General features: G+C 34.6%; 2 protein-coding genes across 3 annotated transcripts; one reads left to right on the forward strand and one right to left on the reverse strand.

Annotated features, from left to right (window-relative positions):
* Positions 1-1,786: 1,786 nt before the first annotated feature.
* On the forward strand, positions 1,787-8,856 carry LOC100809361 (UDP-glucuronate:xylan alpha-glucuronosyltransferase 1). Of its 2 annotated transcripts, none has more exons than XM_006581694.4 (5): positions 1,787-2,010; positions 2,413-2,531; positions 5,367-5,573; positions 6,385-6,995; positions 7,560-8,856. In XM_006581694.4, the coding sequence occupies exons 2-5, from the start codon at positions 2,461-2,463 to the stop codon at positions 8,588-8,590; spliced, it is 1,920 nt and encodes a 639-aa protein (XP_006581757.1). In that variant the 5' UTR covers positions 1,787-2,010; positions 2,413-2,460; the 3' UTR covers positions 8,591-8,856. The 2 variants fall into 2 exon arrangements, with proteins under 2 accessions (XP_006581757.1, XP_040872442.1); XM_041016508.1 differs by lacking the exon at positions 1,787-2,010 and adding an exon at positions 2,107-2,233.
* Positions 8,857-10,536: 1,680 nt separating this feature from the next.
* LOC100802102 (probable pectinesterase/pectinesterase inhibitor 51) lies at positions 10,537-13,538 on the reverse strand. Its single transcript, XM_041016510.1, has 2 exons — positions 12,226-13,538; positions 10,537-11,640 (listed from the first exon to the last, which is right to left on the reverse strand). Exons 1-2 carry the CDS (start codon positions 13,199-13,201, stop codon positions 10,955-10,957), a joined length of 1,662 nt encoding a protein of 553 aa, XP_040872444.1. The 5' UTR covers positions 13,202-13,538; the 3' UTR covers positions 10,537-10,954.
* Between the last annotated feature and the right edge of the window lie 787 nt (positions 13,539-14,325).

A 14,325-nucleotide genomic window follows, 5' to 3' on the forward strand; every position in this document is an offset into this window, starting at 1 on the left:
TTACAGCCACCTTATGTTCAAAGACTAAGACCCGTAAAAGTAAAACAATCCCTGGAGGCAGGAGGGAACAGGGGTGGTCAACTGGTGCAATGTTCCTTTTTTGATTAATAAGAAATCTTTTTTTATTTCAGTTCATCAACCTTTTTCATGACAGTTTTGACGAATTTTGGTAGTGCCAAGACCATGGGTTTGGTGAAATAGTCTATGAAAGGACACCTAAACGAATGTCATCAATCTGAAGGATAGTTTCATTATAATTGCTTTATAAGAATGAAAAGAGCAAAAAAATAATAAACTCGTGTTATGTGTAGTTGTGTTGGCAGCTGATTAGGTGTTTGATGTTGCCACCCAATTTCTTCAAATGCAGATGAACTTCATTAGTATGAAACATTAAGAGAAAATTTAATAATGAGTGTTTACCTACATTTGATATGCAATTAACCAAGGCATTTTTTATAAAAGAGAAAATTAGGGAGGGAATGCAAATCCTGAACATGATCAAATCAAAATCAGGGGGGGGCAAAAGTTTGATAGGGAAGGATATAAAAGTTAAAGTTTTTAACAGTCTTCCTTGGTTAAAGGCATTTCCCAATATTGGTAGAAAGTAGGAATATTAGGTTTTCCTATTTGACATGGGATTGGGACATGTGGTCATCTTTACTCTAAATCCAATGAACAATTGTTTTCATTAACCTAATCATCCCTATCAAGTAGCAACAACTCTCACTAAGATGACAATTTTTGTTTTTAGGTTTTTGATTTTGTTTTCTTTTTTAATAAATGTTTTTAATAACAAAATTCCGACTTAATCATGGTCTAATTAATAGAAAGTTTGATAATTCAAAATATTAATACAATAATAAACTCATTCTCTCCTTTGTACTTGAAAGGAGTTAAAACTACAAACATCTTAGAAGCCACTGCAATTTAATTAAGGCCATGCAGACATTGCTAACCATTTAGTTCCACAGCCAATCGGGTGCTACGGTACAATGGCATATCTCCTTTGTATTACAATGGCTTGTCAACTAGAAATTAATAGTTGAAACAGTTGATATTACGTCACCAGGAGTGTAAAGTAAACATTTGCTTAATTAAATTAAAAATTCGATCTTCAGTAGCAAAAAAATTAAAAACTCCATCTCTTGATATTATTTTTTGTGTTAAATTTTATATAAAAATTGTATATTTTGACTTTTATATACGTAAAGTAGCATTTACAAATTAATATTTATCTTGATGTATAACAGTTATTAGATTTAGTCTCTTTTTTTAGTCTTTATACAAAAAGAAAATTACACTTCTATTTGGTTTCTACATGAAAAATGTTTTACATTTTGATGTTTACAAGTGATATATACTAAAATTAAGAAGGTAAAATGAATTGAATTTTCTATAAATTAAAATTAAACAAGAGAATTTTTATAAATATATTAAGTGAATAAGTTAGTTTTTGCTTAAGAGAGAAACTTGACTCATTTTACTTTCTTATATTCTTATCATATAAATATTTTCTTAGAAGTTTATTCAAACATGATTTTAGCCTTTATATGAAAAAAAATATTATACTTCTGGTGTAATTTCGGCAAACCTATTTTTACACTAAAGAATTTCATTCGTGTAAAAATTAAAATACAGGAAGTGTCTTGTGTAGTGTAAGACTAAATTTTGAATTTAATTAAGGTAAAAACATATTATCCTCCAATGAAAATGGGAGAATAAAAGAAGGAAGAGAAATGAGGAGTAATAAAAGAAAAAGAAGAAGTTGATGGATGCGGAAGAGTTGGTGAGTACCAAAAACTAGAATGAAACTGAAAGATGAAGGAAAAATTCTGAAGGACGTTACAGGCCAGGTCACTCCGTCTATATTGACTCAAACGCTCCAACAATGCCATCAAGTGTTTTTTCTGTTTCTTCTTCACAACCCTCTCCTCCATAAGGACGCATATCTCTCTTTCTCTCTTTGTGCTTCACAACAACATTGTCTATCCTCTTGGTTCCTCTATTTTGGTATATTTTTTTTTATCGACATGACAAATGTTAGTCCTTATAATATTAGTTTTATTAATAGAGAGAATTAAACCTGCTACGTACCTTTTTTTTTTTTTTTCCTTTCCTTCTTCTTTAACCATCTAACTCATACCTTATATCTCCTATGCGTTTTGGCCTTCTCACGATTGATATATAGTATATGTCGTGTTTTTGCCTGCTGGAGTAAATTTACCATCTATATGTAGGCCTTGTCACTTCCTACTTTTGACACTTTTTATGATTCCATCAACTCTTCTTCATCACTTCTTTTATCTACATACATTGAAAACCAATTCAGATAAATATGGTTTTTTGAGATTTATAGTTTCGTTTTTCATTAGTTGAGTGAACCATGAATTCTTTTCTTATTGGTTTGTGCAGGTGGTCATCAGATGGTTGCATGCCCCTGTAGGCGAATAGTTAGTTAAAATGAGAGGAACAATGTCAATGGGTAATTCTCCTCATGCCGTTGAAGCTCGACACCGTTTGCCTGCATCCATGTGAGTTAACTTAACTTCATTTCTTCTTCCCACAAACAAGATCAGGTGTTTTTTTTAACATAGAAGATTCCCCACTAGTCACTCCAAATCATCATGTTTCCTGTTTGGGACCTATTATCATAATGGGATGAGAATACATACTAACGTATCATAATGATATACTATGTTCAATTATATATATATATATAAAAGATTATTAACTTTATGTAATAATTATTTAAATGTCTTATTCAAGATAATTTTTAAGTGTGCTATTGTAAAAAAACTAACTTTAGGCCTAATTTTAATCCCTCAAATTTATGATAAGTTTGTTTTTGTCTTCCATATCTAAAACTAATCTTTCTTGTCCCAATAATTAAAAAAATATATTTTAGTTCCTCTACCAAAACTACATTAGATTCCAATAAGTCTAGCTTAATTGGTTAAGAAGAATATTTGAATGCTATAATCTTTTAATATCGTCTTTAATTCTTACATAAAAATAAACAAAAATCACAAGATTTTATTTCCTTAACTAAACAAATTATAAACTGTTTATACTGTAATCTACATTAATTTTGTATTCTTATTATCAAACAGTCATGTATGTTATTCTTTCGATATTTTGACGGTGTTTACTGTTTAAGTAAAGGAGTTTTGGGTAAAGAGACTAAAAGAGTCTTTTTTTTCTTTGACTAAAAAATTAATTTTAAATTTGGAGGATAAAAAAAATACTCAAATTTAAAGAACTAACAAATTTTCGACAAAATTTTACACTCACCCGTGAGAATGAAATTGATTAAAACTTGTTATCATTGCGTTTGCAATATGTTAAAAAGGCAATGTATTTCTCGCTCTCAGCCCACCATTAAGGTTACATTTCACCTTATAGCTAGGAGCCTAGGACCCATCATTTTTATATTATATGAAGTTCTGTTTGGGTTTAAAAAGCCAATTCTTCTCTCTTCCTTTCTCGTTGGAATTACTTTTGCTGTTTTAATTTGATTTTGACTAGGTTAGGCAGTACACATGCATGCTTCAAAATTAGCACTTGAGTAAAATACTTTGATCTTCATTGCTATATTTTTTGAGTTTCTATATCAATACAAATAAAAATGTCAGAATAATTTGACAAAAAGTATTTTATTAACTAATGCTAGCTGTTAAAATATTAAGGATTTGTTTAGTTTGACAAAGCATTTTTGTTTTTATTTATTTATACTTATAATTATGAAATTGACACTTTAAATGTTTTCACCATTTTTTAATACATATTTAAAAACATATACGAGACAAATTTAAAATAATGTGACCTTATTATTGTTATTGTTATTATTAAAATATGAAATGAAAATAAAATAATATTGTTTAAAAAAACAAATAGCTAGGTTTAATTTTCTCTTTTAATTAAAGATAATTGCCTTTATCTAAGCTTAATTTATGTCATAATTGGTACAAAATTCTGATTGAGAGAACTTTGTGTTATATAGCTTAATTCCATGCATGCACCTAGTTGGATTTGAAAAGTATTTGGTAATAATGTTATCAAATCCCTTTCAAACAACTGGAAGTACCTGCGTAGAGTTAACATTTTGTGCGATCGTACACCCTTTGATATCTTCTGTAAATGACAACAACATTTTATCTCAAAAGATTTTTTTACTAAGGAAGCTAACCAGACAACTACTTCCATATTTTTCTCCCTTATCTTATCTCATGCTTTCGTGCAAATGTGTATAGCCAAAAGGATCCTTTCCTTTTGCTTTATTATCAGCGTTATCAAGTCTGTATCAACAGTAAGTCACGTACGGAGCAATATTCCTAGGACGGGCCAACTATATATATAAAACTGGTCCAACACCGATCAATGGTTGTTACAATTTACAAAAAAATTTAGGTTTATCAGTGCTATGAAATAAACGAAAAATGTTATTCACACAAACAGATCCTTCATTGACACTTTACAATTTCATTTCAGTTAATTAAACTTTCTTGCAAAATGAATCAAATTCTATACAATTTGCTCTCAAGAGAAAGTGCAATTATCAGTTTTACACTCAACACTTAATTAGAGGGTTTGCATATAATAAAATCATGGGGACCCATGTCATTCTAGAATAGCAATTAAAAATAATAATTGTTTAGCATGCTCACTATTTTATATATAGAATTATATGTTTCTGTGTAAGGGAGAAGTCCGCAAACTTTTGATTTTATACATATATTTTCTGCATTCTCGAGTATGAATAGATACTCTAGAATCAGAAGGTATGAGATGTTTCAATCTGTCAATGCCTTTCTGAGTTCCTTAAATCACATCTGTGGGCCCGAAAAAAAATCAGTTATGCTTGCGTAGAGCTTAAGAATGATGATGAACTTATATATAAGATTTGGAACAGAATGATTACTGTATGAGACTGATCATGGTTACCAAAAAAAAATCCAATTGTTATAATTAAACACTTAAAGTAATGTTTATTTGTTTAATTTTTATCCTACGTAGCATTTGAACTATTATTACACATGGAGGTGCAAACATTAACTACAGTAAATGGTAAGGACTGATCCATTCATGTTTTTCATGAAAAGACTGAAATATGATTTCTTTTTCAATTAAAAACCAAACCAAAAATGTTAAAGTATAAAAACAATTTTTAGTTTGACTTAAAAATTTGTAAATGTCTATGGAGAAAGATAGAACACAAAATTTTCTCATAACAAAGCTCTCTTTAAAATCCAAGATTAGAGTTGAGGCAGAGATTGGCTTGTCTATTAAACCAATAAAAACTCATATCTGCAATTGTTTCATTTTCTTATTATTCTAGTAAATTTGTTCTGAATCATCACGTGGTACAGTGAAGAATTATACAAACGAAGACTTCCAAGAAGCAAAGTCAAAGATGCAGAGAAGCCTTTCCACTTATCTGTCCAAGATAGGAGCTCAAGATGCAAATTGTCTTTCTTAAAACTTATACTATTGATAACCATATGCGGCACTTTTGTAACACTCCTGTACTCTCCGGAAGTTTACAATACCAACCATTTATCAAGCTCTGGCTCTCGGTAAGTATAAGTATTATTCCTCTACACTTGCAAATGGAACACGAATATATCTTTCTGTTGGCTCCCTAAGTGCATGTTTGGATTAAAATTTACAAACCGAGTCTTCAAACATACATACTTTTAGGAATAATCAAACATGACCACAAACTAATTTTATTTTCAAACATACTTTTAGACCCTCCCATTAGAAATCTAAAAATACCCTAATTTTTTTTAAAGTAAATTTAATACGGAAAATTTTAATTATATCAAGGATTAGTTTGGTATCTCTTCAAATGAGAGGGGAAATTATAAGAAAAAATCATCAGTAAATTTTTCACCCGAATTTGGTAGAATAAATGATACATACACTACTAATAGTATAAAAGACTTATAGTCCTATACTGGCATCAAATTACAAACTATCACAATAAATTTGTTAATTTTTTAATAATTAACTTAAAATTTATACTAATTTTTTATAACATTGTAAAAAAAAATATCAAACTAACAATACCTGCTCATTAAACTTAATTTTATGGGAGTATGAACTTATATTATTAAATTGATATAAACTACTACCTCTTTATCAGACTCATAATTCACAAATTTCTTATGCAAATGTAATCACCTAATAATCTGATTTTTTAAAATGTGAAACAAAATTCTCTTTATAGAAAGTAAGAAAAGGACTAAATCATCATTAGTTTGATATGTACTACGAAGTAAAATTTTATCATATTAAGGGTTAATTTGATATCCTTTAATGAAAGTGGTGTAATGTGTGTGTGAGACTGTGAGTGTATCTCTAATAGTCTAATTTTGCGAACAGGTGGATATGGGGTGGCTCAGATCCTCGTTACATGTCCAATGTAGCCACTGACTGGGATGACATATTGAAAATTACAGAAAAGCTGACAGGGGAAGATGAACTTGAAGGAATTGGGCTTGTAAATTTCAACAAGACTGAACTAGCACAATGGGAGCATCTTATTCCTGAGGCAACACATGTTGTTCTGCCTCTGGAGTATGCTGCAAGAAATGTGACATGGGAGTCCTTGTACCCGGAATGGATCGATGAGGAAGAAGAAACCCAAGTTCCCGTTTGTCCTTCTCTGCCAAGTCTAAGGTCCCCTGGCATAAGACTTAACCTCATTACTGTGAAGCTTCCTTGTAGGAATGGAGGGAACTGGTCTAGAGATGTTGCTCGGTTGCACCTTCAGCTTGCAGCTGCTTCCCTTGCAACCTCTTTCAAAGGCAACTACCCCGTTTATGTGCTCTTCGTTACCAACTGCTTTCCAATACCAAATTTGTTTACGTGTAAAGAACTCGTTGCACGCCAAGGGAATGCGTGGTTATACAAACCAAACTTGAGTGTTTTGAGAGAAAAGGTCCAGCTTCCTGTAGGGTCTTGTGAACTTGCACTTCCTATGAGAGGAAAAGGTAAGTTATACTCTCTTTCTGTCCCTTAGATTCTTGAGACAGAACATCATTATTATATGCCTTCAAAAATCAAATGCATAGTTAATTGTTGCAATTGTCTTTGTTTCACCGAGAAGGTTTTTAAAACCGGTCTGCGATTGTGAATTCGGTTGCAATGTCAAGGTTTTTGGGTTCTTTGCAACCACATTATTACCACAATTATGGCCACATCAACCATATTCGTTTGTAATTTCCCGCAAGGTCAAGGATCTTGACCAAACCGCAACCATAATTTAAAACCTTGTTCACAAACAATGACTTGTTTACAGTTTCATATATTTCTGGAAATTTTGATGACTGTTGAAGACTCCAAAAGACAATAAACAGAAATGGAGACTCGAGGAACAAAGAAAATGACACTTTTCTTTCATGCTTAATCATACTACATACTCATTGATGATCATGAAAGTTAGAATGTCATCTTTACAATGTAATCATTGCATGTACTACTACTATCATGTTTTTGTCATTATATTTTTCTTATCATGAAGTTGACACTAAATGAATCGGATTAATTGGAAACAGAGTTGGTTTACAATGGGAATGCTCCCAGAGAAGCATATGCAACAATTCTGCATTCAGCTCATGTTTACGTTTGTGGGGCTATAGCTGCGGCACAAAGCATCCGCATGTCTGGATCAACTCGAGACCTTGTAATACTTGTTGATGAGACAATCAGCAGCTATCACAGAAGTGGTCTGGAAGCAGCAGGTTGGAAGGTTAGAACAATACAAAGGATCAGAAACCCCAAAGCTGAAAAGGATGCTTACAATGAATGGAACTACAGCAAGTTCAGGCTATGGCAACTGACTGATTATGACAAGATAATATTCATTGATGCAGATTTGCTCATACTAAGAAATATAGATTTTCTATTTGGAATGCCAGAAATCACTGCCACTGGAAACAATGCCACTCTCTTTAACTCAGGTGTCATGGTGGTTGAGCCATCAAATTGCACATTCCAGCTCCTGATGGATCATATCAATGAGATTGAGTCTTACAATGGAGGGGACCAGGGATATTTGAATGAAATATTCACATGGTGGCACAGGATACCAAGACACATGAACTTCTTGAAGCATTTTTGGATTGGTGATGAGGAAGAGAAGAAACAAATGAAAACTCTGTTGTTTGGCGCAGAACCTCCAATTTTGTATGTCCTTCACTATCTAGGTGTGAAGCCATGGTTATGCTTCCGGGACTACGATTGCAACTGGAATGCTGATATATTTCATGAATTTGCAAGTGATGTTGCACATGCAAAGTGGTGGAAGGTACATGATGCAATGCCTGAGCTTTTGCAGCAGTTTTGCCTGTTGAAGTCAAAGCAGAAGGCACAGTTGGAGTGGGATCGTAGGCAGGCTGAAATAGCAAACTACACGGACGGGCATTGGCAAATTAAAGTTAAAGATAGGCGCTTGAAGAAATGTATAGATAATTTGTGCAACTGGAAAAGCATGTTGCGGCACTGGGGAGAGACAAATTGGACAGATGATGAGTTTTATACTCCAACACCACCTACCGTTACCACAACATCTCTTTCTGCTCTATGAGTTGTCAGTTGCACTTTTTGTTTTCCTCGCGTATATTAAAGTTTCCTAGTGTTAGGAACAAGGGATGAAGGGAACATTTTTCCACATATTTTTTATGCATAAAAATGGTGTATTCTATTCTATGGTCTTATTCTGATCATATAGTAACAGCTGTCACCACAAATCAATTTTACAGGAATTTACCTATAGACATATATACTTCTTGGTTACATGGTCATAAGATATGCATGAGTAACTAATGCTTTCTTGATTGAAGACTACAAGCATAAAAAAAAAAACAAGGATAACTTCATCCAAAGCATGTGGCAAACGAATAGAGCAAGAGCAACAAGACAGGTAGGAACTAGGTGGTGTTATTGCTGGGGCATGCTAGTCACTAAACTAAAAGGTTTATTAGCAGTGTCCCATGCAAAGAAAACTTATGTTAGTTATCAAAATCTCTATCGTTTAAAACAAATATGTTAGTTATCAAAATCTCCAACATTTGAATAAGTCAAATGAACATTAAACCAGTACAAAGAAAACCAGAAACAAAGAGATTGAGAGTTATAAGTAATATATAATATTCTTTAATTAAATATTTTTTTTAAAAGAAATTCTTTTGAAATAAACAATAAAATTACATCAGGTAGTAGGTAGAGTTAAAACTTAAAACCTATATGCAGACATTTGGACTTGAATTTAATCACAAAGCTTGGACTTGAAATTAAACGATAGCTATTTTGGGGATTTGATTTAAAATTTGAATACAAATGCAAACAAACCACAAGGCATCCAAGTATGGGGACAGAGACCTAGCAAGTAGAACTAATACACAGTATTCAACAATGTATACATCTAAGGAAATTGCAGAACCATTCTTAGACAATATTCAGCATAATTAGAAAACCATCACCCCAAGAGAGTATGAGTGATTCGTTGTTAGCCACAATCTTTTGAGTGTGGAACAAACTTTGTACTTAAGATATTAACTACAGAGATCCAGATAAAAGAACTTTTGTTTGGGCACACACAAACAGCTCACATTGGTATAATTTATAAATTTCTGCATATCTGCATTCCAGTGCAGCCACCATACTCGAATGCAAGTCACAAGCATTATTCTTTGGTTTGAAGGTGCATAGTCAATCATTTCCTAATGCTAAGGAAGATAGAGGAGCCAGTCACTGATTCATATATTAGAAAACCATATATATGTATTTTGAATAGTTTGTTAGTTGTCGTTTTGCAGACAGTTAGTTGTCCCTTTCTTTTATGTTTTGTGCAGCTGTCAGCTGATACTCTTGACTGTATATAAATAGGACCTATTGTATTCTTTGGCTTTTAGACTAGTGAATTATGCTTCATTCTGAATGTCACAAGATTCATTCTCTCTGTTCATGGTTCTTGATATTGATTTTTCAATTCAAAGCTCTTTAATCTTTTGGAATTATCATCTTGGTTTTATTTGATACCACTTCTTACATCATAATCAGTGGATTCTTCATTCTTTTCTAACCCACAATTTACAGAGCCAGTTTCAGGACAAAATTGTGCTTAATAAATTATTAATGTCTTGTCCAACTATCATGTAAACCCGGTTAATTTTTTTTTTTCTTTACAACTAATCCTAAGTTAATCCAAACATTAAGAGGCATAAGTTAATAGGGTTTAGTAACAAAACCCAGTATTATTTTACCCATATACAGATAAGAAGATTTTATTTTTAAATGGAGAACTAAACTGAAGGCCCCGCCACTGCGATCTACCATCACGTGAATTGCTTTCAAGACGTCTTAAGAACTGTCGGCAGCATGTGACTGCTTGCTAGATTTGTTCCACTCCATTAAAAATTTCCATAATGTCCATGGTGTCGGCAGGTAGATCGTAACTAAAAAATTAAAATGCATAAATGAAAACAAAAGAGACGTTTTAAGGCACCAATGCACCTCTAAAATAACTTGATGTAACAAGCTTCCTGCTATGCCAGGGAACCGTGGTTTCATTAATAACTTTCATAATGAAGGTTTCCTGGCAAGAATAATGGGTTTTCCTTCCATATCCTTTTTTCCAAGTTACATAGAAAGGAAAGATTCGTGGAATCTAATAGTTTTTCTTCATCAGTTCAAGATTCTTTATCAGCCATCAGGCAAAAAGAATATAAATCTTTTCTATCGAGGGCCTACCCAATAAAATGAGTAGGATCTATTATCAACTCCCAGTATCTGCCACCACAACTGACATGGCATTTGAATTTCTCCGAATGGCTTTTGACATCTTCATTGCATTGGCAGTTCCAAAGTGGATGTAAAAAAAATCCCCACTTACCGATATGATCACTCCTCCTGTTCCTCACTCAATGATCAAGTCTTCTAGGATTGCCTACTAACTGAGATGATGATTCCAATCATCTCCTTGAATAAAACTCTGCACTGAATACGAGAACACATGCTCGGCTGGGACCTGGTTACTCCAGGGCACCCTCTGAGTCAGATTAGAACCAGGTCCTGAGTTCTGGAACTCCCCATAATAAAGTGTTTTCAGTGCAAAATCCCCACTCCATGGCATCCAGCCCTGTGGTGTGATAAGGGCTTCGAAGAATGAATGGATGAAAACTGTTCTAGAATACTCCTTCCATGGCCTCCCCAGATAGTTCTTGTGAACTTTAGGCTTGCTATAATACAATGCCATGTATTCCTCGGTACCATTAACCATGCAGTTCTGGAAAACAAACCCTGTTGACTGAGCAGGGTCTGTCCTGCCATGTGCGGTAATTGCGTTGTTCTCTCCCTTCTCTGGTCTGGCTTGCCTGGGCCGGACTAGGATTTCGCAGTCTTGGAAGATTGCTGCAGAGTTTCCGAAGATGAAGTCCACGTTGCCAATTATGCGGCAAGATCTATAAAATTGGCGCAGGGAATGAGCATAAAGAGTATCTTGATTGCCAATGAATTCACAGTTCTCAATGACAGAAAGATCACTGTCTGATCTGAAGGCCACTGCTTGGTGAGCATTAGCACCGGCTGTATTTTGGATTGTGAGATCCTTTGCTATAAATCCATCCCCAGCAACCCCTGCCAAGTCAAATAATTAACTCATTAAAACAGCTATGCTGCATGTCAATGTCCTCCCAAGTCCTATACAAAAACAACCCACATAAATCATAGACATTGTCATACCCTACTTAAGATCCAGAAGCAACCCACATAGATCATATACTGTATTAGAAAGGCTTCCAACTTTTTTCCTTTTGACCCTTTTTACGTAAGCAATTGCTATAAGAAATGCTTGTTACTTTGTTAATGTTGGGTAAGCTGCAAATCAAAGACTAATCCCTAAAAAATACCGAGATCTATTTAAAAGAATGACCTCTCTTATTGATACTATTTTATACAAAAGGGACATAGCTGACCACATTGTTATTATATAAACAACTAAACACATTTGCTCATTTTTCTAGCTACAGACTTTCCAACCATTATGAAGTAGTACAAAACCCAGATGCAATTTTTTAAATACTTTTAACACTGTTCTAGTTAGAATATCATATTAAATGATCAAAAACTAATCTTTAATGCAAAACTTTATTATGCATGGTATAAATATAAAGTGAAATTCCAATTCTTATTAAAAAAAAAAAAAAACAGCACCAAACTCACCTACTGTTGCAGAGTTGTAGGTTGTCATCCCGGGCTGGCCCACGTTAGCTGATCCCGTAATGACAGTTTTGCCCATGCCATCTCCCAAGAACACCACATTCCTCTTCTTCAACGGAACCCTCACCCTCTCTTCATAAACCCCTTCTTTTATATATATCACAAACCTCTTTTCCCCCTCATCCGGCGCCGCATTAACCGCTTCCTGCACCGTCTCGTAATAACGCCCCTCACCCTTCCCCTTCCCCTTACACACCGTAACGTCCGCCGTCAACTTTGACGGCACCGCGGGTCCCACCCCGAATCCCTCCGTAACAGATGGCTCCCAGAACCCGTCGCGCTCCGTCATGGGCGGCCTCCAAGACGCGGTGTCGTTTCCGAATCTGTCGTAGGAGACGATCATGCTGAGCGCGTTGCTGGAGAGAATGGTGAGAGAGTCGAGGAACGACATCGTTTGGGCGACGAGGGAGGTGTGATTGATGTACTTGAGGCCGTTCCAGCAGCCGTATTGGTAGCCGAGGGAGGCGCTCATCCAGGCGCGGGCGTGTTTGGTGGCGCCGCGGGGGAGGGCGGAGGCGGCGAGGGAGGTGCGGTGGTGGGAGTAGTGGAGGACCTGGAGGCAGCTCTTTGCGGCGGTGGAGCGGGTGTGGTTGTCTGGGGAGGCGTCGACGATGGACTGCACCTTGGATCGCGCGAGGAGGAGGTTGGAGGTGGAGGTTGTGAGGGCGGAATGGATGATTTGGAGGGGGGTGGGGTTGGAGGGGAGGTTGGGGAGGAGGGAGGAGTGGCATTGGAGAGGGAAGCGCGTGGCTTTGCAGGCTTGGTGGATCTGAGCCACGGCGGAGTGAGGGTGGTGGAGGAAGAAGAAGATGAGGAAGAGGGTGAAAATGGAGGCCATGGAGATGAGAAGGAGGAGGAAGCTGGATCTGAGAATTGAGATTGGGAAATGGAGAAATGTGGGTTTAGTGGGTTTTCTCATGATGAATTTTAGGAATTTATAATAACAAGGGAAGGTTTTGATTTGTTGGTTGATGGAGGAGAGTAAATCAGTTAAGACATGTGCGTGAGACTGACTGACACAGGAACGGTTTTTTATTAGCCGATGCCTGGATCTATTTTGGTAATGGAGGTTAGAGGTTGGGGGAAGTTAAAAACTGAAAACTATGATTGATGTGGGAGACAATTTTACTGTAAAACAAAAGGACCAATTTTCTTTGCTTTCAAAACCGATCAAGATACCAAAGATCACTTCTCTAGGCTGTTAATTCTCACCGGAAAGTAATAAAGAACTTGGTGTCACAACGTTTTCATTACTTCAAAAATGTTGGTGTCTTGTTTTGAATTTTGAGTCTATTTTTTAAAATATTTTCTAAATTTTAACCAAACATATTTTTACTCTTATTTTTTGTTTTATTTGAAAATGAAAATAGAAAACACATTCTGACTTCACACTCAGTTTTAGTGTTTTTTGTTTTATTAAAAAAAGCAAAAAAAAAAAGAATGAAAATATATTTGCTTAAAACCAAAAATTGAAAACAATATATTAACTTTTTTTAGCTTTTTGTTAAAGATGTATAAACGCGTTAGACCTTATAATACTTTCTTCTCATACATATTTTATAGGCTTAATTGTCTTTTTACTTTTATTTTATTTAATTTTTGGTGAATTTTACTCCCAACAAATTAATTGATGCATTTTATTTTTAATTTTTTGAAAATTTACAGATTTTATCCTATTTTATTTTAATCCTAACATAATTATACTTTTTACAAATGCCTTTTAAGTACCTTGGTGTTCCTCTTCACAGCAAAAAGCTCACTATTAATAATTGTCAACCTTTGATCGATAAAATGTTGAAAAGAGTTCAACATTGGAGCTCCAAATCGCAAATTATTGGCTCCAAATCGCAAATTATTGACTCCAAATCTTTCCTTTGCCTAAGAAAGTGGTGAAGCATATTGAAGGGATTTGTAGAAGTTTTCTTTGGACAGGTAAGAGCAGTAACAGTAAGAAAGCCCCTATTTCTTGGGATCATATTTGTGATCCAAAAAATGCAGGTGGACTGAATCTGATTGGTTTTGAGGATTGGAATAAAGCTACAA

This window comes from Glycine max, chromosome 6, assembly GCF_000004515.6.
Source record: "Glycine max cultivar Williams 82 chromosome 6, Glycine_max_v4.0, whole genome shotgun sequence".
NCBI lineage: Eukaryota > Viridiplantae > Streptophyta > Magnoliopsida > Fabales > Fabaceae > Glycine > Glycine max.